Source organism: Meles meles, chromosome 1 (genome assembly GCF_922984935.1).
Source record: "Meles meles chromosome 1, mMelMel3.1 paternal haplotype, whole genome shotgun sequence".
Classification (NCBI taxonomy): Eukaryota; Metazoa; Chordata; class Mammalia; order Carnivora; family Mustelidae; genus Meles; species Meles meles.
Genome location: NC_060066.1, coordinates 42290545 through 42316899, shown reverse-complemented (window position 1 = coordinate 42316899; position 26355 = coordinate 42290545). Strand labels below are relative to the sequence as shown.

General features: G+C 39.4%; 1 protein-coding gene across 6 annotated transcripts in view; it reads left to right on the top strand.

The window, feature by feature from the left end:
• ESRP1 (epithelial splicing regulatory protein 1) overlaps window positions 1-24233 on the top strand; it is a 57094-nt gene extending 32861 nt beyond the window's left edge. For 2 of the 6 annotated variants that reach the window (XM_046017098.1, XM_046017092.1), the window contains exons 13-16: window positions 167-335; window positions 13393-13543; window positions 18102-18211; window positions 22924-24233. In XM_046017098.1, coding sequence (XP_045873054.1) covers window positions 167-335; window positions 13393-13543; window positions 18102-18176 — 395 coding nt within the window. In that variant the 3' untranslated portion in view covers window positions 18177-18211; window positions 22924-24233. The remainder of the gene's footprint in view (window positions 1-166; window positions 336-13392; window positions 13544-18101; window positions 18212-22923) is intronic. The other 4 variants (XM_046017114.1, XM_046017107.1, XM_046017122.1 and 1 more) reach the window with 3 other exon arrangements.
• The last annotated feature ends 2122 nt before the right edge of the window (window positions 24234-26355 follow it).

The window sequence follows — 26355 nt, the reverse complement described above, 5'->3', positions numbered from 1 at the left end:
AGAAAATACTAATTATATACAATAAAAAGAAGTTGTTCGGGATGATAAAGAACTGGTGTCTTTAAAATGTATGTATGTGTGGAGCAGTGACATCATGACTTGAGAGCTAGCAAAAATTGTCCTTTGGGAACAGTATATCTCAAAGTCTCTCTCTTTGCTTATTTAGGCCTGTCTCCTCCCTCCTACACATTTCCAGCTCCTGCAGCAGTCATTCCTACCGAAGCTGCCATTTATCAGCCCTCTGTGCTTTTGAATCCACGAGCACTGCAACCCACCACAGCCTACTACCCAGCGGGCACTCAGCTCTTCATGAACTACACTGCATACTATCCCAGGTAAGGCTCTGATGGAAGTGGAAATGAGGGACAGAAACAGAAACAAAGGACTCCTTTGATAGGCAGTGCCTGAGTTCACAAAAGATTACTGTCTGCCACTGAAGATTCGGATGGCAATCTAGCTTCTGTCCTACCTCTCTGACCAAAAAGGCTGTTTCAGGACCAAAATAAGTTTGTTTTTTAACCATATCTGGACAGCAGAATCTCTTAGGTTGCATATGTATACAACTTTCTTTTTTCCCTTCTCCTGTCACAGGGCCCTAAGTAGGCATCGTAACAGTGTGGCAATATCCTGTGAACAGATATAAAACAGGAAAATCCATAAGAGCCATTATAGTTTAAAGTCACATCAATTCACATGTTCACTCATAATAAATACTGTTTTAAATTTCACAGAACTTCCACACTTCCTCCCCAAATCAGTTCTAACATACCCAAGATGAGATTATTCAGTACTTTCTTAGAATCAACGTATTTTCAATCTGATTCATTCCTGCTGGTTGTGCTCAATTTCTGGAAGCAGCAGGTATGATGGAGAGAAAGCTGTTGGTCTGAAAGTTGGGAGACCTGAGATTTACTTTCATCTCTTAGTCTAACTGGGACTAGTCACTTAACCTTTCTGGTTCTTATAAAATGAGGAGATTGGCCAAATTTTTGGAATTCCCTTCTAGGTCTGATTGCTTGTGATTCTAACTTGGATGTAGAATGCCCTCATTCTCAAATTTGCTTTTCAAAAGATCTGTTTAGCCAGTGACTGGTTCATTATTAAAATAACAACTTATTAAAATTAAAACTTTGTTAAGATACATTTTTATTAAAACACAATTTTACTTTGGTGCAAGCAGTATTGCTCAAAATTTTAAAAATTACACCAGGCCTTAGTTTTCCTTCCCCAACTATTTTGACTACATGTTTTGAGTACATCCACCAATATGTAAGTGACGTTTTTTGATGAGTGATCTGGAAGTTAACCTATCCAATCACCACAGTTGATATATCACATTGTAGCTTTTTTTTCCCCCTCTCCATCTAGTTTTCTAGAAGGGAGCAGAAACTGTAAAATCTCAGTAGCAGTGAAGCTTGTGGCCTATGTTAATTACATTTGTTACTTTGTTACGTATTTTTAAAACATTCATAAATGCTGTTGTACATATTCTTTATTCTCCTGGGCAGGAATAGGGAGAAGGCCATAATAATCCTCAGTTGGCCATATTTTGAAGGCTTGTAAAGGCTCAGAAGCATGAATCATTGTTCATGGTTGAGCACTCTGTCAAGCATCTGGCCCAGTCCCAGTCTGTCACCTACTCTGGACCCTGTGACAGTCACTTGCTAGTTGTCGGCTCTGGTTTAAGAAAGATCTTTGATTACTCTTTTTATACCTCAGGATGTCAGGAGTGAAATGCATTGATCCTCTGGGTTCCTGGTGCTGTTTTTCCACTCAAGAATACATTTTCTGAATATCCGGCTCCATCACTGCCTTGTGATATAGACCCTGTGAAAAGAAGGAATCCCTTGGGGGTGCCTGGGTGGCTCAGCAGGTTAAAGCCTCTGCCTTTGGCTCAGGTCATGATCCCAGGACTCTGGAATTGAGCCCTGCATCGGGCTCTCTTCGGGGAGCCTGCTTCCCCCTCTCTCTCTCTGCCTACCTCTCTGCCTACTTGTGATCTCTGTCTGTCAAATAAATAAATAAAATCTTGGGGAAAAAAAAGGAATCCCTTAGAAATAGCCAGCTAACATGGTAAGATGGGAATTCGAGACTTGAAGCCCCAAAGTCAAGAGGAACTGGCATTTATGGTTTAACAGCTCCTATCATTTTGGGCCCTTGGCTATAGGTTAATGTTTTCTAGTAGTTTTAAAGTTTGTAAGGTCATCATTGTTCCATATAAGAGTATAGAAGTATAGTGAAGGGTGGCTGGGTGGCTCAGTCATTAGGGCATCTGCCTTTCTCTCAGGTCATGATCCCAGGGTCCTGGGATTGAGCTCCACATCTGGCTACTTGCTCGGGTAGCCTGCTTCTCCCTCTCCCACTCCCCTTCTCGTGTTCCCTCTCTCGCTGTGTCTCTGTCAAATAAATAAATTTGAAAAAAAAAGTATAGTGAGTAAAAGCAGATTCCCATTTTATACACCTCTAAGTCTAGAAGTAGTCGCTATTACTGGTTTGGTAATAAAGACATATGCGTGTACTTCTGAATAATGTGGCATACTTAACATGTACTGCTCACTTGTCCCTTTTGTGTTTTTTTTTTTTCATCGACATCTTCCCTAAGGAACATATATTCACCTCATTCTTGTAACTTCCGCATGATGTCACAAGGGTGAAAATACATCAGAATTTAACAATTCCTTTATTTTTAGACCTCTAATTTTAAAAAAGTTTTTCTCTACTAAACAAAGCTCATATTGATCTTTAAGTACTTATATTTCTGTGGACAATTTCACAGAAAGGGATTTTTAAAAAAATACTTATTTTTAGAGAGTGCGACGAGGGGGAGGGAGATGCAGACTCCCCACTGAGTATGGAGCCCAATGTGGCACTCAGTCTCATGACCCTGAGATCATGACCTGACCCGAAATCCAGAGTCGGGTTGCTTAACCGACAGAGCCACCCAGGTGCCCCAGAAATGAAAATTTTAATTGGAGGTTATGTGTATTAAGTTAAAATTAATACTTTCAAATAACCCCTAACATATTTCATTATTTTAATTGACATTTGCCTAATTGTAGTGAGATTATCCACACAAAGTGTTTAAACGCAGGAATGTCTTTTTTTTTTTTTTTAAGATTTTATTTATTTGACAGACAGAGATCACAAGCAGGCAGAGAAGCAGGCAGAGAGAGAAGGGAGGGAAAGCAGGCTCCCTGCTGAGCAGAGAGCCCAATGTGGGGCTCGATCCTAGGACCCTGAGATCATGACCCAAGCTGAAGGCAGAGGCTTAACCCACTGAGCCACCCAGGCGCCCCAGGAATGTCTTCTTATACTGCAAAATCTAGAATAATTTTAAAAAACAAATTCCAAACTGTAAAATAGCAGAATACCATACCAATACCAATAATTTTCTAACCTGACCTGACTAAAAGGCATTTGAGGCTATTGAAATATTCCTGCGTAAGTTTTCAAGTATATTTTGACCATATTCCCTCATAATGGTGAAGACTTAAGAGAGTGTCTGTGAGGCAAACAAGGATATTAATCAGACATTCTAGAGTTTTTGTCTCTTTTAAGATTAAAGGTTTTAAAATTCCCTACTTTTTATGTCAGTTTAACTTGAGATTAATTCAGTGTGTTCTTTAAGAGGTTAAGATGCTAATGTGTTTTGCAGATTTTTTTTGAAAGATTTTATTTATTGATAAAGAGCAAGAGCACCAGTAGTGGGGGAGGGGCCAAGGGAAAGGGAGACTCCCCGCTGAGTGCAGAGCCCTAGGATGCAGGTCTCCATCCCAGGACCCTGAGATAGATCATAAGCTGAGCTAATGCTGCCACTTACCTGACCAAGTCACCCAGGTGTCCCTATTTTACAGTTTTTATTTTATTTTTTTTAAGATTTTACTTATTTATTGGACAGAGAGAGTGAGAGCACAAGCAGGGGGAGCTGCAGAGGGAGAGGGAGAAGCAGGCTCCCCAGCAAACAGGGAACCCAATATGGGGGTCCATCCCAGGACTCGGGGATCATGACCTGAGCTGTAGGCTGGTGCTTAACAATCTGAGCCACCCAGGCACCCCCCGCCCTTTTTTTTTTAAAGCATGTCACCTCTAAAAGAAGTGATTAACTTTAACCTTTTTTTTTTTTTTTAAAGATTTTATTTATTTATTTATTTTTAAAATGTGATCTCTATCTCCAGCATGGGGCTTAAACCCACCACCCTGAAGTCGAGAGTCACATGCGCTACTGACTGAGCCAGCCAGGCACCCCAGTTTTAACTGTTTTTAACTTCCAACTTAACTGAGCAAATGTGAGATCTATTGGGAATACAATTCATAAAACATAGACTCTTCCTAGTCTAGAGTGGCTGACAGAATGCATGTGTGACCCTGTGCTAAGTCAGTGACATCAGAGGTCGTCTTCAGCCGGAGGGCATTTGTCCTTATTTTATCTCTAATTTGGTCTGTTTAAAATTTTGAAGATAAACTCTCCAGTGGCTACTGCTCTGTGCTCTGAGATACGACATCTTTTATCATAAGGATTTGGGTTACTTGAGGAACATTCAAGGAGAAAAAGTGAACTTTTTTTTTTTTTTATGAGCCATCCATTGTTAAAGGAGTTTTTAGCAGCCTAAATGTGTGGCTGTGATAATAACATTTTGAAGAGTAAGTGAAATAAAAGCATATGTGGTTTTATTTTCTGCTTATGGACTTTCCTCTCCCTTTTGGAAGACAGTTTCAGTTACCCAATATCCTAGCGCTTAGCCAAGGATACAAAGGAATTAGAAGGGCAGATACATTTATGCCCAGTGCTTATCACTGAGAACTCCGTTTCATCTATCATACCTTTTCTCTTCAAAAGGAGAGTCCTACCTTTTATCCTCCCCTTTCATTTTTCCTAGGAAAGTATATTCTCCTTTGCACCAAACCTGTGGTATAGGTGAAACACGTTGATTTTTCAGTTCTGTGCCATCCAATTTAAGGAAAGGCAGATTCACATACATGTCTTTATATGCATCACCTTACCTTTGGTAGGACACTAAATAAGTAGCATATCACCTTGAATCAAGAAAGAGGGCAAGGGATATTTTATTCACGAATGTGCTTTATTTCCGTTCATTGTTCAATCAGCTTATTCTACCTAAGCAATGAATATGTATATGTAGTAATATTGAGGCATTCTGCACTGTTTGGTTTGTTGTATAGCATTACTGTATTCTATTTTGAAATTCTTCACATTTGAACCAAAAAAATACCAACCCTCTGAGACATGCCTATATTTTGTATTTTCAGGGCCTACCTTTTGAGTTAAGTATAATTTCATTCCTGTGCAATTGTAACAAATAGTGGGGAGAGATCTCCTATACACTTTACCAGGTTTCTCCCAATAGTAACATTTGGCAGCCAGTGTACTTTCTAATTTATTTGGAGAATGTTTTCCAAAAGACTAGGAAAAAAGATAAAATGTATCTTTAGTATGGGGTTATATTTTTCTTGGTTATTAAAATAATTTTTTATAACTTAAATACTTAGTGCTACAAATATAAGCTGGAATTCAGCGTACAATGAAGTGATACCAGAATACTGTAGTAATAGAGTATCAAGCCATGTTGTAATAATGGAGAAGCGTCAGATAATTTTTGTTGGTGGGAATGATTATTAACTAAAGTTTTTCAGTTTGGATGACAGTTCTAAATCACATAAGCAACAACTGCTGTGGGCAGTTAACTCTACTGTTCGTGACAATTCAGTATAGCTTTCACGGAAGTAGTAATCTGCTAGGCTGAAGACTATATTCATGTAATGAACAGTTCAGAGATTTAAAATGCAAATGTGCTTAACAGTCTTTTTAGCATGGCAGAAAATTATAGTGTGGTGAACATCAAGGAAAAATTACCATTCAAAACACCTGATACAATTTGTTCTGATTTGCAGATTTGTTTTTCTAAGAATTTTTTCTTAAAAAATGTGTATCATGTTACTTTCAAGCATAGCCTTAAGAAAGCTCTATTATAGAAATTTTCAAAGTCAAGAGATCATCTTCTCCCTACTTGTGACAATATTATTTCCTCTGTTTCAGTTTACCCTGCTATACTCCTATCCTGGAATTTTTTAAAAAATATTTTTTCTTGGGGCGCCTGGGTGGCTCAGTGGGTTACGCCCTTTGCCTTTGGCTCAGGTCATGATCTCAGGGTCCTGGGATCAAGCCCCACATCAGGCTCTTTGCTCAGCAGGGGACCTGCCTCACCTCTCTCTCTGCCTTTCTGCCTACTTGTGATCTCTCTCTCTGTGTAAAATAAATAAATGAAATCTTTAAAAATATATATATTTTTTCTTTAAATAGGTTGTACACTCTACCCACTGAGCCTGCCAGCCACACACCCCAACCCTCCCCGCCCCCCAAACATTTTAAAGTAGAAAACCTAGAGGTCATTTCTTTCACCTGCTACTAGTTGTGTGCCAAATATATCTTTAAGCACCTTATTCTCAAAACACTACTGACTGTAAAGCAGGAGAATTTAGTAAAACACATATGTCAGTGTTGATAAAATAACCCTCTTTTACCTTTATTGCCTTAAACATTTCCTTGGTATGTGTTTGAGAGATTACACTGAAGAAGGCCTAAAGGAAGAATTGACATTTGTCTATGAATTTTAACGTTTTAGGTTAGTGACTTATTTTGACTTTCCATATGGGTTCTTTTATTTATTTAAATATTTTTATTTTTAAGTAACCTCTATACCCACCATGAGGCTCAACCTCAAAACTCTGAGATCAGGGGTCACATGCTTTTCCAACTGAGCCAGCCAGGCTCCCCAAGTTAATGAGATCTTTTTTTTTTTTTTTTTTTTTAATTTATTTGACAGACAGAGATCCCAAGTAGGCAGAGAGACAAGCAGAGAAGGGGGAAGCAGGCTCCCCACTGAGCAGAGAGCTCAATGCGGGGCTTGATCCCAGGACCCTGAGATCATGACCTGAGCTGAAGGCAGAGACTTTAAACCCTTTTTGTTTTTTTGTTTTTTCCTTTTTTTTTTGTTTTTCCTAGCAAACGTAAAATGCCTTTTAATAGGAAGCATTTTCCATTTAAGTTCAAAATAACTAATAAACTGTGTGTAGAAAGGTAGCCAGTAATAACCAAGCTGGAATAAGGTTGCTTCTAGAGAGGAGTTCTCATTTGCTGGGGGAAAAGAGTTACACTACTAAATTTGTACCTCCCAGTAGAATTGTACTCTGTTCCCATTCAACAATAAGAAAAAAGTGCATTTAAAAAAACAGTAACCCAAAAATATGATAAAAAATAATGAATTTGGGGGGGGGCACCTTGGCTCAGTTGGTGGAGCGTGTGACCTTTTTTTTTAAGATTTTTATTTATTTATTTGACAGAGAGAAATCACAACTAGGCAGAGAGGCAGGCAGAGAGAGAGAGAGGGAAGCAGGCTCCCTGCTGAGCAGAGAGCCCTATGCGGGACTCGATTCCAGGACCCTGAGATCATGACCTGAGCCAAAGGCAGCGGCTTAACCCACTGAGCCACCCAGGCGCCCCGAGCGTGTGACTTTTGATTTCAGATTGGTAGATTCAAGTCCCACACTGGGTACAGAGATTACCGAAAAATAAAATCTTAATACCCGTTTAGAAATTGGAAATTGTCTTATTTCTTTGAAGAGAGAAGAGAACAAAATACCCACAGTCACAGTGCATTTTACATGCTGCTTCATCTAGAGCTTTCATTTAAAAATAATTTTTTTTTTTTTAAGTAAAATCAGTGGCCCACGTGGGCTCCAGCTTACGACCCTGAGATCAAGAGTCACATGCTCTACTCACAGATGTCCCTTAGCAAGTCACCCCTCAAATTTTTTTCTTCTGGAGTGCCTGGGTGGGTCAATCATTAAGTATCTACCTTCAGCTCAGGTCATGATCCCAGAGTCCTGGGATGCAGCCCCCAGTTGGACTCCTGCTCCGTGAGGAGCCTACTTCTGCCTCTCCCTCTGCCCCTCCCTTGCCCCTCTCCCCTCCGCAACCTGCCCCAACTCCCAGTCACCCCATGCTTTCTCTTGCACACACATTCTCTCAAAAATCTTTAAAGAAGAAAAAAAAAAGTTTTTCTTCTAAACATCTAAGAGGATCAGTTATGTTGTTATTTTGTGCTTTCAATTAAGCAACAAGATTACTTTCAAAATAATTTCTAAGGGCACCTGAGTGGCTTAGTTTGTTAAGCACTGACTCTTGATTTCAGGGTCATGTGTGCATGCCCCATGTTGAGCCCCCTGAACTTACGGAAAAAAAAAAAAACTGCTTTAGGAAAAAAAAAATTGGGGGCGCCTGGGTGGCTCAATGGGTTAAGCCTCTGCCTTCGGCTCAGGTCATGATCTCAGGGTTCTGGGATCCAGCCCCGCATCGGGCTTTCTGCACAGCAGGGATCCTGCCCCCCGCCCCCCTCACTGCTGCACTGCCTACTTGTGATCTCTCTCTGTCAAATTAGTAAATAAAATTTTTAAAAAGATTTTATTTATTTATTTGACAGAGATCACAAGTGGGCAAAGAGAGAAGGGGAAGCGGGCTCCCTGCTGAGCAGAGAGCCCTACGCGGGGCTCGATCCCAGAACCCTGAGATCAGGACCTCAGCCAAAGGCAGAGGCTTAACCCACTGAGCCACCCAGGCGCCCCAATAAATAAAATCTTACCAAAAAATTTCCTACATGAAAATTGACTCCAGCTTTTACACTTAACTGGGATTCAAACAGTGTTTTTCCAGTCACTTTCCAAACACATAGTCTTTGTAACACTATGGTGTTACGAATGTTAATACAAACAGTCTGCAATAATTTTGCAAGGCAGTGTTTCCTAAGTTAATGTGTGGTAACTCATCAGAGGGGAGAATGTAGTTCTCTAATCTTTTCACCTAACCTATTTCTTTAGCTTAGATAATACTTTGATCATCTCTTTCCCAGAGAAATAGGGTAAGTCTTGAAATTATGAATATTGTCACACTACCACTACCTCTATGTTGAATGTCATTGATAACATTAATTAGTATTACCAGTGTTTAGTAGTTTGTAAGTAATACATGAAGGAAGTATATTACAAGGCATGTTTTCAATAATGTGTATAATGAGTGTTCTGATATGGTAGGCACCTTGGCCCCCAGTATTATCATATATCCTTTCTTTGTTCTGCAAATAATTTTTTTTTGGAGGGGGAGATTGAGAGAGAGTGTGAGAGAGTTGGGCTGGGGAGGGGACATAGAGAGAATCCCAAGCTGGCTCTCTGTCCAGCTTAGAGCCTGAGAGTCTCTTGACCCTGAGATCATGACCTAGCTGAAGCCAAGAGTCACACTCACTCAGCTGACTGAGCCACCAGGTGCCTCTTGAAGATTTTATTTTTAAGCAATCTCTACACCCAGCATGGGGCTGGAATCCACAACCCAGAGACCAAGAGTCACATGTTCCACTGACTGAGCCACCCAGGCGCCCCTCCATTTTACATTTCTAACCAACAACGAAGATAGAAGTCTAAATTCATTCTTTTGGCATTTGTACATTATCCCAGCATTATTTATGGAAAAGATAACAGGCGTACCTTATTTTATTTTGCTTTGCTTTACTGTACTTTGTAGGTACTGGGTTTTTTGGGGTTCTTTGTTTGTTTCAAATCAAAGGTTTATGGCAATCCTGCACCATCTTTTTCACAGAGTTTACTTCGTTTCTTTTTTTTTTTAGGATTTTATTTATTTATTTGACAGACAGAGATCACAAGTAGGCAGAGAGGCAGGCAGAGAAGGAGAAGCAGGCTCCCTGCTGAGCAGAGAGCCAGGTGCGGGGCTCGATCTCAGGACCCTGAGACCATGACCTAAGGCAGAGGCCTGACCCACTGAGCCACTCAGACGTCCCCCCATTTACTCCTTTTCTCTCTCACATTTGGGCAATTTTTGAAATATTTCATAGTTTTTTTATTTTGTTATGATCTGTGATCAGTAATTATAACTAGCTGAATGTTTAAGTGGCACTTAGCATTTTTAACGTAAAATATTTTTAAGGTGTATCCACTTGTTTTTGGGCCTAAAGCTTTTGCTCACTTAGGAGATTACAGTATACTCTAAACAAATGCTGTATGTGCACTGGGAAACCAGAAACTTCATTGGATTTGCTGTATTGTGTTACTCACTTTATTGCAATGGTCTGGAAACCCACATCTCCAAGGTTTGCTTTTGTATTCTTTCTTCATTGAATTGTCTCAGAATCCTTGTCAAAATTCAAATGAACCATAAATGTTAGGGTTTATTTCTGGCTACTCAGTTCTGTTCCACTGATCATTACCAGTCTTTATGGAAGTTCCACACTGTCTTGATTACTGTAGTGTTTTTTTGTTTTTTTTTTAAGATTTTATTTATTTATTTGACAGAGATCACAAGTAGAGAGGCAGGCGGGGGTGGACAGGGGTTGGAGAGAAGCAGGCTCCCCACCGAGCTGAGAGCCTGATGTGGGGCTCATCCCAGGACCCTGGGATCATGACCTGAGGCTAAGGCAGAGGCATAACCCACTGAGCCACCCAGGCGCCCCGATTACTGTAGTTTTATAGTAAGTTTTAAATTTAGCAAGTGTAACTCTTATTTTGTTCTTTTTCAAGGGAGTGTGGCTCTTCTGAGTCCTTTGCATTTCCTTGTACGTTTTAGGTTCAGGTTTTTTGATTCTTGTAACAAACCATTTGGAATTTTGATACAATTGAATTTAATCTTTAGGTGAATTTAGACATACTGTCATTTTAACAATATTAAGTCTTTTGTTTATGAACATGGACTGTCTTTCCTTGTATTTAGACTATCTTTTATTTTTGAGCAATGTCTTTTAACTCTCAATGTACAGGTCTAGCTATTTCTATGTTTATTTCTTTCTAAGTGGTTTTTGGTTTTTTTTTGATGTTGTTGTAAATGGAGTTACTTTTTTTTTTTAAGATTTTATTTATTTGACAGACAGAGATCACAAGTAGGCAGAGTGGCAGGTAGAGAGAGAGGAAGGGAAGCAGGCTCCCTGCTGAGCAGAGAGCCCGATGTGGGGCTCGATCCCAGGACTCTGGGATCATGACCTGAGCCGAAGGCAGAGGCTTTAACCCGCTGAGCCACCCAGGCACCCCGGAATTACTTTCTTAATGTCATATTTGTATTTTCACTGTAGTGTATAAAAATGAAATTGATCTATTTTATGTATGGATCTTATAAATTATACTTAACTGGTTTTTTGATTTAGCTTTTTTTTTTTTTTTAGTAATTTCTTTATTTTCTACTTAGAGGTTTACCTTGTCTACATCTTGTCACTTTTATAAATTCTTTTTGTTGATTCCTATTTTAATAATCTGAAACACTTTGGCATTTAGGTTTAGAAAATTCTTATTCTTGTGTCCTGTCAGGTAGATATACAATTGTTTAATTTTCCTTAAGATGCCTTGTGTATAGCAGGAATCCTGGTGCAAAAAAACAAGGATATGATTCCATGTTTAGGCTTCATGAGAATAGGTGCTACCTTATAGATGGCCGAACATAATTGTCACTTAAAACCTTACATTTCCACTTGGTAACTTCTATTTTTGTTTTGTCTTGTTTGTTTTTTGAATGTACTAGACACCTAGATATAATTTATAAGAGATCTTTCGCCGAAGGACTAGAATGTGCCAGGACAGAATCATGGTAGTAAGCTCTATACTGTGGAAACAATCTGAGTCTCATAGTCAGTATGGAAACCTAGTAACACAGATACACAGAGAAAGCTTGGTGGTCCTTGAGAATTAGAGTGAGTATCTATCAGGCATTTGACATGAGCAAAGTGTGGTCTCTGATGAATGGGGGTTGAAACATCTGGGTGGTTCTGGTTTGGTGAAGAACTAACTGGTTGTATGACCTTTGGGAAATTATTTAACTCTTAGTTTCTGTTTCTACCTCTGTAAAAATGAGGTGTGTCTGAGTGATGGTTAAATTTCTCCTCAGATGTAAAGTTCAGCATTCCCTCTGTCTCTGCTCTCCTAGTTGCACATAGATTGACTGTTAGTCTCTAAATAGGTTCTGATCATACAGAGAGTAGTAAACATCTGGTTTGTGACTCTACTATGCAAACAAGTTGAGGACCCCTGCTTTATACACACCTAAAAGGTTAAGGGCAGCTTGATGTCAAGTAATATTTTCAGACTCTGATATTTTAAAAATGATGAAATGGAATGATGATTATGGAAATAACAAATTATTTCATTTTGTGATTTATGGAGTAATTTGGTATGTTGTATCATTGAATCTGAAGAACAGTTCTGTGAAATTAAAAGGTGCTATTATGCCCATTTTGCAAATGATGAAATTGAAGTTCCGAGAAATAAAATGACTTGCGCAAAGTTATTGTGCTAATTAAAAAAAAAAAAAAAATGGAACCTGGAACTGTTTGCACATCTGGCACTATTCCCATTAACCCATCAGTTAGGATTATATAGGATAAATAATTTCAAAGATTTTTAGTGCCTTCTGTTGTGTGTTTACTGGTCTTTGAAATCGGATAATTACCTAGATTTATAAGATTGAATAATCTAAAACTGTGGGTCTTTATTCCTCTTTAAGCTAATAAAGTCCTTAAAAATTTTCCACCTATGTGTTTTCAAGTATGAGTATCTGGCCACTAATTGTGGTAGAAAACCAACTGGGTGGGAGACAGGGTGAAACTAATTTCATAATATGGTAATCACTTGAGCTGCCACATGAAGAATGATTATGTATTCATTTGGCTTTCTCCTTGGAGGTAATTGCTACAGATAAACAAGAGGACACAAGCATCATTTTTCCCTTGTGTTAATGGTGATTGATTTAATTTGTTATGTGTGCCTTCTAATTTACCCACTTCAATACCTTTTTTTTTTTTCTTCTAGTCTGGTTGGAAGAACTAACTCATGAGTGCTATGGTACTTTGTGTTTTGTTCTGTACAGTTGCTTGTACATATGGGTAGAACAGTGTATTCTTTGGAGCAATAACTTTGGATACTTTTGGTCACTGTGGCTGTGGTTCCTAGAAGTCCTTTGAATTTCATGCCTTTCTATTTTGGTAACTAGCCAGTTAATCATCAGTGAACTGGGCTTTGGAAGTGGTGCTTTGTGGTTGTGTGACTGTGAAGCTTTAATTCTCTCCTGACTGTCCCTTTAAGAATCTCAGAACTGGATCTCTGGGGAAGCCTTGTACTTAACTCTATATTAACTGTTCTACTTTTCAACTTTTGACTTTCGTGGAAGTGTGGGACAGATCAGTTATGGTGTTCTTCCCTGTCTTGGGAGAAATGAGTGAGAATTCTAAGATCATCTTAAGAAAGTCAGTTTCCTTAAATAACTAATGTTTTTAGAGTAAATATTGGACATTGTCTATTCCTATTGGTTCACTGTGCTTTCTCTCCCTTTAGCCCCCCAGGTTCGCCCAATAGTCTTGGCTACTTCCCTACAGCTGCTAATCTTAGCGGTGTCCCTCCACAGCCTGGCACGGTGGTCAGAATGCAGGGCCTGGCCTACAATACTGGAGTTAAGGAAATTCTTAACTTCTTCCAAGGTTACCAGGTCAGTAGCTTGAAGAAGAAAAATACACAGTGCCCTTATTACTTAAGTTGATTTTCTTGAAAAATGCAGCAGCCAGGAAAGAAGCAGATTCTCGAAACCTCATGTGTACATGTGCTGATAGATTTGCTTACAGAGGCAAAAGAACCAGAGGCAAAGTCAGAGGGACTAGTTATGTGAGTGCTCACTTCAGACTCACCCCTTTGACAAGATGAGGGCTTTTCCGTGCTGTTCTCATTGTCTCAACATAATCTGTAGGTGCTCTTTTTGAAATTTGGGCTACTTTGGGAAAGCTGTTTAGAGCACACAGCATTGTGGGTCTTTCACGTAGAATAGGATTGGCTGCTAAGGAGTTTTCCTCAAATTCTTGATGAACAAGGAAAAAAAAAAGTTCTTAAACATGAAGTTGAGTATTTAAAAAGTGGTTAGAGGCCTCTCTGCCTAACCTGGAAAAAAACAAAGGAGACGCAGTCAATCTTTAGAGGCTAACTTACTAAAATGAGCTGTAGGATAATTAGCTTTTTATGAAACGATTTGCTGTAATTCTTGTAAAATGAATATTCAGTCTTACTGGATTTTTCTACCACTGCTGATGTCCATCAGTTGTCTTCTGACTCAAGCTGAAAAATGACATGTTTCTTGATAAGAGCTCTTTAGCAGGAAGCAAAGTCTCCTCAATGCCATCACATCTGAGCAACCTTTCGTTCCACAAATGACATAATTACCTAGAACCCAAATTCCTTTCCTGCAGTGTCTAAAAATCAGTATCCTAAAGCTGTTTTATTGCATCAATAGCAAAAATTATCTTTCTTCTTGGAGCTGAGCTTTGCTTGATTCTCCAGAGTTGAAAAGCGTTTATAGACATAATTGTCAAATCTTAAAATGGGCCTTTAATGCTTGTGGTACAGTGTTGTACAGGTTGTGCCTACAGAGGCTGTTTCGCTGTTAGAATGGGTTTACAAGCTTGGCATCCATGAATCATGGAGGATTGTGGAGCTCAGCTAAAATAATCTCGGTGGAGATACAACAGATGCACCAAGTTACTCTAATGGTCTTAAGGGCTTTTTTTTTTTTTTAATTTATTTATTTATTTGACAGACAGAGATCACAAGTAGGCAGAGAAGCAGGCAGAGAGAGAGGAGGAAGCAGGCCTCCCGCCGAGCAGAGAGCCCAATATGGGGCTCGATCCCAGAACCCTGGGATCACGACCTGAGCCGAAGGCAGAGGCTTTAATCCACCGAGCCACCCAGGCGCCCCTTAAGGGCTTTTAACATAGAGTATATTCTGACAAATGAAGAAAATCTAATGAAGGTTGGACAGAGTTGTTTTTTGTTACTGCCTAGTTTAATACATTCTTACTCGTGGTAAGATATTTTTCAGAAATCAGTGAGTCTTCCCCCATTATCTATGGGAGAAATTCTTTTTTTTTTTTTTTAACTTTATTTTATTTTTTCAGTGTTCCAAGATTCATTGTTTATGTACCACACCCAGTGCTCCATGCAATATATGCCCACTTTAATACCCACCACCAGGCTTACCCAACCCCCCATCGCACTCCCCTCCATAACCTTCATTTTGTTTCTCAGAGTCCACAGTCTCTCATGGTTCATCTCCCCCTTATGGGAGAAACAGTCTAAGACCCCCAGTGGATGCTGAAATTGTAGATAGTATTAAACCCTATATATGCTTTTTTTTTTTCTTATTCCTGCATGCCTATGTTAATTTATAGGCACAGTGAGAGATTAACAACAATAATAAAGTAGAACTGTAATGAAAGAGATGTGAATGTGTTCATTCTCTCCCTAAATATCTTACTGTACTGCCCTCACCCTTGTTGTGATGAGATGGTGTGAGAAGACAAAATGCCTATGTGGTGAGAGGAAGTGAGGGGAAAGACTTAGGGATGGCGATGTCGCATTAGGACCCTCTGCTTCCCGTGGAGGGTAACTGAAACTCCTGGTAAGGGGGACTGTTGGAGATGCTTTGCTTCTTTTCTAAGCCCTTATACTACCTATTGGGAGCTCTTGCAGGGCTAAACAAAGTTACTTTTCTAAACTTCATAGTGAGATTCATGAGGTTATGAAAGGAAGAGAGACTTTCAGTGAAAGCTATTGAAGAAATTGTTTAATGTGACCAAGATAAACATTTGAGTTTATATTTTTCTCCCAATGTTCCCCAGTTCTGGAAAGCTACAAGCAGAGTGTCAGGTTTTAGGGGTCAGCTGAATTAGTTTAATTTTTTGTTTCGACTAATCAACTTTTCACCTTCACACTGAATAGAATTAAGTGGTCATATACATAGAAACTGGTTATGACATGAAGCATGAAGCAAAATTGCTCTTTTTTTTCCTTTAAGATTTTATTTGAGAGAGAGAGGTAGAGAACACAAGCAGAGGGAGCTGCAGGCAGAAGGAGAAGCAGGCTCCCCGCTAAGAAGCCCGACGCAGGACTTGATCCCAGGACTTTGGGATCATGACCTGAGCCAAAGTCAGACACTCATCCAACTGAGTCACTTAGGCATCCCAAGCAAATTTGCTCTTATTATGAAGAGTTCTATGGCTGACTTTTGTAGGTATTTAACAAATAGTAACAATTTTTTTTGTAAGTAATAAATAAAAGCAGTTATTTCTAGATTTATAGCTAAAAGATTGACCTGCTTCAGAGTTGAGATCAAATAAGTTTGTCGTAGTTTATTTTCTGTTAGCTTCTTGGGAATCATTAAAGGTTAGCGTTATCTGATATAATCAGAAGTAAGAAGATTGTGCAGGTTAATTCATCTCAAGCCATTTGACCTTCACTGCTGAAGTGCATGAAGTTTATGAATTGGATCAGTGAATTAGGATTATGTAGGAACCTGGGGTATTTGGCTGGCTCAGTTGGTAGACCAGGCAACTCTTGATCTCAGAGTGTGAGTTCAAACCTCATGTTGGGCCTAAAGCTTATACTTAAAGATTACATAGGAACCTCACTTACCCAATTGAGTATATCTGATCATTCCAGTGTCTTCAGTAATTTTAGCTTTAAGGCAGTTACATGCATGCATCCGAAATCTTTTGTATCACTCTTCCATAAAGCCTCATGTTTTCTGGCTTTGAGAGTCCATGTCGTCTTTCCCCCGCCACCCCGACCCCGTACTCCATTATTTTGATAATAAGCCACTTACAGGATTTTAGATTGTTTAAGTATAGCTTTACCATAAGACAAAATCAGTGACGGATGATTAAAAACTGAATTCTGTGTTTGTCTTTATTTATGGTGTATTTCTTGCTATTTTTTAATTTAATGGGAGGTTTTCATTTGTTTTTCTGATTATTTATGATTATTATATGGTTATGTAATATGGTCATATAATTACGCAAATACGTGTTAATAATTGGTTGAGTAAAGGAAATTGCTTGGTAGTTTCTGATTCTGCCTTTAAAAAATGTCGAGATAATAATGGCCTGTGTCATTTTCTATAAACATTATATTTAAATATAATTTTTAGATGTTTGTTTCTCCTACCATTAGGAAAATTCCTTGTACTTCAATTTAATTTTTCTATACTTTATACTTGGAGAGGGGGTGTGAAGCCAGAAAGGGCAAGGATTTACAAAAAGGGAAGAATTCTTGTGGCTAAAACACAATGCAGGAAATGTTTTCTACTATCAAATCTTTAATTTGTAGGGGCACCTGGCTGGCTTATTTGGAAGAGCATGTGACTCTTGATATGGGGTCATGAGTTTGAGTCCCACACAGGGTGTAGAGATTACAAAAAGATACGTAAGAAAAATTCAATAATTTTATAAAGTTAAAGTGCCTGGGTTGGGCCCATTTTGATAAATGAGATTTATAGAACAAGAACTGATTACATGAAGACAAGCTACCATGAAAATATTTGGTCAAGAGAATGTCCTTCTTGTTGTGAAAATAAACCCATATCTATATTGTAGTTGATGGGCCTCTTATTCTGGACTCTTGTGATATTCTTACATAATTCCTTTAACTGTATTTGTTCTGTGCTTTCCCCTTTACTGCTTTGCAATTTCAATAGTGCTAGTTTTTGTTTCTTCTCAAAATACTTTAATCAGTATCTCTTTGTGCCTCTCATGGCTGATATTTTTACTTACTGTCCTGAGGGAATTAGGCTGATGTCCCAAGTAACAGCTAATCTTTAAAGTTCACAGAGTTGTTTGCAGATGCTGGGTTTATTGTACAGTACCTTGCAAATAGTTGCTACTCAACTCTTTTGTATCTAGTTGCGCCTGTGGTATCATGGAAACTGCATCGTTAGCAAGATCTGAAAGGTTTGGTGTTGACTGTGTCACAGTGTTCTTTTCTCCCTGTGTTCAATCAAACTTCCTTCCTAAAAGGAAGTTTTATGGTATTTAGACATATTAAGTAGGATGTAGCGACTTGGGATTTGTGGTTATGTATGTGGCTTATATCAAGAGTTTTAACTTGTTTCTTCCAGTCTAAATAGAGTGTAATACTATTGGTAGATCTAGTCAGTTGAAATACTAATAATCCATAGTGGCAGTTTGTCCATCTTTTGATCCTGTTTGTTCTAACTTGCATTTTAGTATGCAGCCGATGATGGACTTGTACACACAAATGACCAGGCCAGGACTCTACCCAAAGAATGGGTTTGTATTTAAGGGCCCCAGCAGTTAGACCATCCTCAGAAAAGAAGGTAAGGCACTATCATGTGAAAGCTTAATATAAAGGGCCAAAACAAATAGAGATCAAGAATTCGAAAGTGTTTCTTATGAGTTGGGTGAGAGATTTCCCCTTTTCTTCAGTGTGATGTAGGAGGGTCAGAAATCCTGGAAGAAATGGGAGACTGGAATTCAGTGTGTCATTCAAGGAGACAGTATCTAAGCAGCATTTATGGATAATAGTTGTATGTTATTTTGGGCTAAGGGAAAACTTTTCCATTTGGAAATCCATTTGCTGTATTTCGTGTGGAATGCAGGTTGCCTATCCTTTTTTTTGGTTTTGCCTTAACTGCAGTAAAAGTCAATAACAAAATCCATCATTTATAAGTCTACAATTCAGTGGCATTTAGTGTATTCACAACATGTGCAACCATCTCTATCTAGTTCCAATACCTCTTAATCACCCCAAAAGGAAACCTCATGCCTTTTAAGCAGTATTTCCTTATTTTCCTTCCCCATTGACCCTGGCAACCAATATGCTTCCTGTCTGCATGCATTTGCCTATACTGGATATTTCATATGAATGGGATCCTACAACATGTGACTCTTTCGTGTCTGGCTGCTTTTCACTTCACATGTCTTTGAAGTTCATCCTTGACATGGCATGTCAGTATTTTGTTCCTGTTTGTGGCTGAACTACCCCATTGTATGGATATACCACATCTGTTCATTTCTCTACTGATAGACATTTGGGTTGTTTCCACCTTCTTGCTATTTAAATTATGCTGATATGAATATTTATGAGTACCTGTTTTTAATTCTCTTCAGCACGTTTCTAGGAGTGGAATCACTGAGTCCTATGGTAATTCTGTTGAGTTGGGTGTACTTTTTTCCATTTCCTTTTTTTTTTTTTTAAATGGTGGTAAGTATACATAACATAAAATATTTTTAAGTGTACAGTTTAGTGGCATTAAATACATTCACATGATTATGTAACCATTACCACCATCTAGCTTCATCTTCTCCAACTGGATCTCCCCATTTCTCCCTTCCCTCAGCCCCTGGCAACTACCTTTCTACTTCTGTTTCTATGCATTTGACTGTTCTCAGTACCTCATAAATAACACAATATTTGTCTCTCATAATTAGCTTATTTCTGTTAAGATAATGTTTTTAAGTTTCATTGTCTAAGTCTGGAGGGAAGGAACCCTGATAGTTTTTGAAAATAGTTTATTTGATAACCTTTTCTTAAAGGATATTGACTTTCTTTGTGAGACTGAAGAGAATATATTTTGGGGACATGGTCAGGAATTAGTGTGGCTTAATGTCTTCATTTTTTTATTATTGAGTTTGCTGAAATTGGTTTTCTTGGCATACCATCTTCAGATTTTGTTAACCATTTTTATGGCTGAGGAGTCTATGGGCCTTAACCATATGGATTCTAAATTGGAAAATATGGTTACTAATAGTGTACTGTTGTCCTTGAAAAATGACAGTTGGGTTCTTAGCTCTCCTTCTGAAGTTTTAGAAACCTCAGTTTTGGGGTGGGGGTGAAGATTCTCTGCCATTTTCTGTGAGGTTTCAAGGTCTCTTGGGTACCAAGAGTATCATGCCCAGATACTTTGCAGCGGGAAGTGGGGTGTTTTCTAGTTTAGTTCACAATGATGGGAGACATTAATCTAACTTTCTGATACTCCTTTTGGTCCATGCTTTGTAATTTGAAATGTTCTTTGTTCAACCTCTAAATGCTGTTTATGAACTTAATAAAGATCTATATAGAAAAAGCAACATACTAAATTAGAAATGAAACTTTTTGCTATTACATTAAAAATATCCTAAATTGACTATAACCATTACTCAGCTTTGATTCTATCTTATGCTTGGAGTCAGGATAGAATAGCAAATCAGTTGCTCTGTCAAAACCCAGATTTTTACATTTTATTATAATATCAGATTAGTATCCTTTTTATATTGAGAATTTTTTTTTAAAGTCACGTGGAGTTACTGTGTAAAACACTTGGCCTAAGTTAAAAGATATTTAATGATCTCAGCAACCCTGGGAGATAAGGATCACAAAAGTATTATGTGCTCATTTTAGAGAATTTGGAACATATAGACAGGTACAAAGAAGTCTCTAATAATTCCACCCTCCAGAAATAACCACAACGAATGTCTCCTTTCAGCTTCTTTTGTGTATGCCCTCATGCAATTTGGACCTAGTTTCTTATAGTGTGACTATATATTGTTTTCAGCTCATCTACATTACTAGTCAGATTTATCATCACCAGTCATCTTACACCAGTAGATGACATTATGCTGTTTAAGCATTTTATACCTTCAATGCCATGTGAGTCTCCTCACAGCACTGTGAGGCATGGGAGTGGGTGCCCCCGGCGGCTCCATCTGACAGATAAGGAAACGAAACCCAGGAAGTTGGGTAATTTTCAGAGTCCTACAGGCTTATGACCAGGCTGACCAAAAGATCCATCACTTCTAGTTTCAATCTCCATACTCTTTTCCATTGAGCAAATAAGAGCATGGCAGAGTAAGTACTTGTAGCAGGCTGAATGGTGGTCCCAAATACGTGTCCCAATCCCTGGAACCAGTGACTATTACCTTATCTGGCCAAAAATGTAAATTAAGGATCTTGGGAGAAGGAGTTTATCCTGGATTATCTGGGTGGGCCCTTATAGTAGTTACAAAAGAGGCAGAAGGAGAGGGGGCAGTACGGGCATGGAGGCAAAGACTGGAATGATGCCAACATAAGCCAAGGAGCACCTGCAGCCATCAGGAGCTGGAAGAGGCAAAGAATGTTCCCAAGAGCCTCTGGAGAGTATGCCTCCTGGATGATAACCTTGATTTCTGACTTGTGGCTGCCAGAATTGTGAGAAAATAAGTTTCTGGGTGTTTTGTTTGTTTGTTTGTTTTTAAGATTCTATGTATTTATTTGACAGACAGAGATCACAAGTAGGCAGAGAGGCAGGCAGAGAGAGGCGGGGTGGTGGGGGGAAGCAGGCTCCCTGCTAAGCAGAGAGCCCGATGTGGGACTGATCCCAGGACTCTGGGATCATGACCTGAGCGGAAGGCCAAAGCTTTAACCCACTGAGCCACCCAGGTGCCCCAGTTTCTGTTGTTTTAAGCCACCAAATTGTCATAAATTTTTTTCATATGGTTGTAATTTTTTTTCAAATTGTCGTAATTTTTTAAAATTTTATTAATTTATTTGTCAGAGAGAGAGCACAAGCAGAGGGAAAGGCAGATAGAGAAGCAAGCTCCATACTGAGCAAGGAGCCCAATGCAGGACTTGATCCCAGGAATGTGGGACCATGACCTGAGCTGAAAGCAGATATTTAACCAACTGAGCCACCCAGGCATCCCGTAGTAATTTTTTAAAGTTTTATTTATTTATTTAAGAGAAAGAGGAAAAAAACACTTTTGAGCGCATGAGCAGGGGAAGTGGGAGGCATCCTGTAGTAATTTTTTTTTTTTTTTTTTTTTTTTAAGATTTTTTATTTACTTATTTGACAGAGAGAGATCACAAGTAGGCAGAGAGGCAGGCAGAGAGAGAGGGAAGCAGGCTTGCCGCCGAGCAGAGAGCCCGATGCGGGACTAGATCCCAGGACCCTGAGATCATGACCCGAGCCGAAGGCAGCGGCTTTAACCACTGAGCCACCCAGGCGCCCCCTGTAGTAATTTTTTAAAGTTTTATTTATTTAAGAGAGAGAGAAAACGCTCTGCATAAGCAGGGGAAGCGGGAGAGGGAGAATCTCAAGCAGACTTCCCACTGAGCATGGAGCCCAAGTATGGTGTATAAGTGAAATTAAATGAAATAGCATAGTAGAACCAATCTGTGTTCAAATTTTGGACCTGCTTATTACTGGTTTAATTGCTCTGTGCCTCCATTTCCCCATCTGTATAATGGGAATAGCATGGTACTCTTACAGGATGGTTGTGTGGATAAATGAATTAATCCACATAAAGGTTGTTCATCAGCTAGTCACTGACATGTAGGGTTCATGTTTCCTATAATGTCATGCCTCATTGCCTCTTACTCGGATATTTTTGCTTTACGTTATTTGAAATTTCTTATATTAGAATTTAATTTTTAAAAATTGTCTTCAGGGGCGCCTGGGTGGCTCAGTGGGTTAAAGCCTCTGCCTTCGGCTCGGGTCATGATCCCAGGGTCCTGGGATCGAGCCCCGCATCGGGCTCTCTGCTCGGTGGGGAGCCTGCTTCCTCCTCTCTCTCTGCTTGCCTCTCTGTCTACTTGTGATCTCTGTCTGTCAAATAAATAAAATCTTTTAAAAATAAATAAATAAAAATTGTCTTCATGGTTTTAACAATGGTATTGAGCCTCTAATATCAGAAGAATGCTGTGATAACTTGGGAACCCAGACTAAGGAATGTCAGTGTGCTTATTGGCATTGTAAAATGGACTCTCCACAAGGGAGCTGAGTGAAGTGTGGAGGTAACAACACGCACATGATCGTGCATGGTAATACACAGGGCAGGGAGTTGTGGAAATGCCAGTTATCACAGAAACTTCATTTGCCAGCATTGTACTCCCTGAAAACTTGCCATGTAAAAGCCAGCTATGTTTGTGTAAAATAAAAATTTGGACTACCTTAAGGCTTTTTTTTTTTTTTTTATAGACCTTGTGTCATTCGAAATAATTTTTTTATAGCTGCCAATAATTGAAAATTTTGGAGACTATAATATTTCCTTTTATTGTTTTTTTTTTTTCCAGTGTTTAAAAGATGTATGGTGATCCTGAAGCCGTCATATATGACAACTTCTAGCAACTTCAGGGGAAGTTTGTCTACGCTCAGGCTGCAGTATTTTCAGCAAACATGATTGGACAGTGGGCTTTTGCCCAATCTTTCGGTAGAGTAAAAAACTTGAGCCAGTGAAGCCAAATCCTTATAGCAAGCAGCATGCCTGGCTCCTTGCTGATTGCAAATAGGCATTTAAAATGTGAATTTGAAATCAGGTGACTCCATTACTTCTAGCTAATGTGGCATCGTAGGTGTTTCCTAAGTTTTAAGTCTTGGACAAAAAATACTAGTGTCTACCATCTCCGTCAGGAACTGTATCGTGGAAGCTGTTTCCATTTTTCATTCTCTGTCCATGTCCTCTGCACAAGTGTGCCCTCTTACTAAGTAATTCAAGAATAAGGTCTTGGAATCCTTAAGTCTTACAGTTAAACCAACGAAACTGCCTTTTTAAACACCTTGGGATAAATCAGAAGACCTCTCGCACCCACCACCAAACACTCCTAGCTTCAAAGTTTCACCTTTTTTTCTCAGCAGGTACCAGTTGTAAATAAGAATGAACTAGGGGCCAAAATGCGAAACCAAAAATGAAGCAGCTATCTGTAGTTAGTAATTTCTAGTTTAAACTGTAACTGAACATTGTGGCTTCATATGTATTATTTTATATTGTACTTTGCCCATTACTGATGGTTTGGACTTTAATAAGAGAAATTCCATAGTTTTTAATATCGTAAAATGAGAATATTTGAACAGTGTATTCTAGAAAGCAATATACTAACTGAAGTGAATGCTTGTATATATTAAGATAGAGCCTTAAAACTTTCTCTCAATGCCTTAACTGTCAAATAATTAAAACTTTTAAAAGCCTAGGATTATAGTCAGCATGCTGGACTGAGAGGTAAACACTGAAGCCACTAGAGCAGGTACCGATGCTGTCAGTGTTTCGCACTGTGTGTTTAGCTGTGTTTATGCTAAAAAGTGCAATATTAGACACTAGCTAGCTAGTACTGCTGCCTTGTGCAACTCCAAAGAGGAAAACAGGATTTGATTAAGTGCTCATGTGTCTTTAAGTTACTCCTATTGTCCTAGGTTCGGATGCAATGCCCTGCCGGCTTCTGTGGCTGCTATTTTTATTTCCTTTGCATTATTTTGATTAACACCTTGAATGGAGAGCCAAACATTCCCTCTTCGTCTGACCAGCAATGGCCCTCTAACTGCAGTAGGAAAAAAACAAAACACAACACAACATTTGGTCTGAAAATTGGTGATAGCTGGCACTTAAGATCAGAAAGAGTTGTTTATACTTGATGCCTTAAGATGCTGTCGGCCCAAAGCTCTGAGAGTCTTTAAGATAGAAAGTAATACTTAACCACGGTACTAGCGTTTTCGTAGAATTGTTACATTTGATAATAAAACCCGCCTGTTTAATCTCAAAGCGTGTGTTCTTTTTTTATTCCTGGAAGAGTTAGGGTCTTGGTGGGAGAGCATGGGTAAGCCATGTTTTTCCGAAGTGGTAAGGTTTTTCCCTGGTTGCCATAAGGGTTTGTAAAAGCCACCAAGGATAAGTGCACTCCAGGTACAGGTCAAACAACCCTCCCCCCTTTTTAAAAATTTATTTATTTGGCAGCAGGGAAAGGGAAAGGGAGAAGTAGGCTTCATCCCAGGACCCTGGGATCATGACTTGAGCTGAAGGCAGCTGCTTAATTGATTGAGTCACCCAGGTGCCTCCCAAACAACCATCCTTTAAAGCATAAATCACTGAATCTTTCGTTCTGAAATGTTTAACGGTGACAGCAGTGAGATCATTTTGTCTTTGCATTTTATGACTGGTGCTCTACTTGACAATCTAAAAACCTACATAAGCCACAGAAAACTGAGAAGATGGAGCACTCTGTTTCTGAATTCCACACAGTCTATTCCAATCGCTCTTTGCGCATATGGATTTCCACAATATTCTCAAATCTGAATTCTATCTGTTCCTCGGGAGTACAGTCAAGGCTTGGCTGAGTTCTATTTCAGAGCTGTCCTATGTTGTTGGCATCACTTGGCATACATAATCTTGTTACAGAGCTCGAGTATGTCAGTTCTGAATTTGGATTATAACCTCACGGGTAAGAAGTACACCTGTATTTCTCTCTGTACAGCACATTTGCATCACTCAGCCCTTGGGAAGCATTCGTGGAATAGGAAGTTCAGTTCACCTGGGAAAATTTTTCAGTCCCCAGTCCTCAATGTCCTTTACAAAAATGGAGTCTGTCCTTTCAGGTTTGTACTTCACCTTAGGGTGTCTGCTATCATCTGCAAGGAGCTGGCAGAATTCTCTGGCAAGCTGAGATTCTGACCCACATTCTGTCCCTGGCAGACTTTTTTTTTAATATTTTATTTATTTATTTGACAGGTCACAAGTAGGCAGAGAGGCAGGCAGAGAGAGAGGGAGAAACAGGCTCCCCACCGAGCAGAGAGCCCGATGCTGGGCTCAATCCCAGGACCCTGAGATCATGACCTGAGCAGAAGGCAGAGGCTTAAACCACTGAGCCACCCAGGCGCCCCCCCTGGCAGACTTTTAACATTGCCCGGTCTATTCCTTGCTTTAACCAAAAAGTTGACCGTGCTAAACTCGTTTTTCTATTTACCTCCCTGAGACAGCGCCCATGTAGCTGATCTTATGCAGGAAAAAAAAAAAAAAAAAGGTGTGGAGTAGGGGCGCCTGGGTGGCTCAGCGGGTTAAAGCCTCTGCCTTCAGCTCAGGTCATGATCTCAGGGTCCTGGGATTGAGCCCCGCATCGGGCTCTCTGCTTGGCGGGGAGCCTGCTTCCTCCTCTCTCTCTCTCTCTCTCTGCCTGCCTCTCTGCCTGCTTGTGGTCTCTATCTGTCAAATAAATGAATCTTTAAAAAAAAAAAAAAAGGTGTGGAGTAAAGGAAGGAAAAAAAACGAGCACACAGAGGACCAGAATATGTATAAGACCTTAAAGTTCCATCTCTCAGGTTTATAGCTGATTGCACAATTTCTCTTCGCCCTACTTTCCCCAGCTATTGGGGAATACGAAAGTAGAATGATGAACACTTTGCACCCTTTACCTAGCTTCAACAATGATGAACTCCCATCTTGCTTTATATCTCTTTCCATTTTCCCCATTGTATTATTTTGAACCAAATCCTTTGGGTCAAGTCTAAAATGGATCCTCCCGTGCTTGGGTGGCTCAGTCAGAAGAGCGTGGGATGTTCAATCTCGGTCGTGAGTTTGAGCCTTGTGTTAGGTGTAGATATTACTAAATAAAACGAATAAAGAGATCTCCAAGTTCAAAATTAAGCCACTAGGGCACCTGGGCACGCTGAAGCGTCTGCCTTCAGCTTAGGTCAGATCCCAGGGTGTTGGGATCAAGCCCCACATCAGGCTCCCTGCTCAG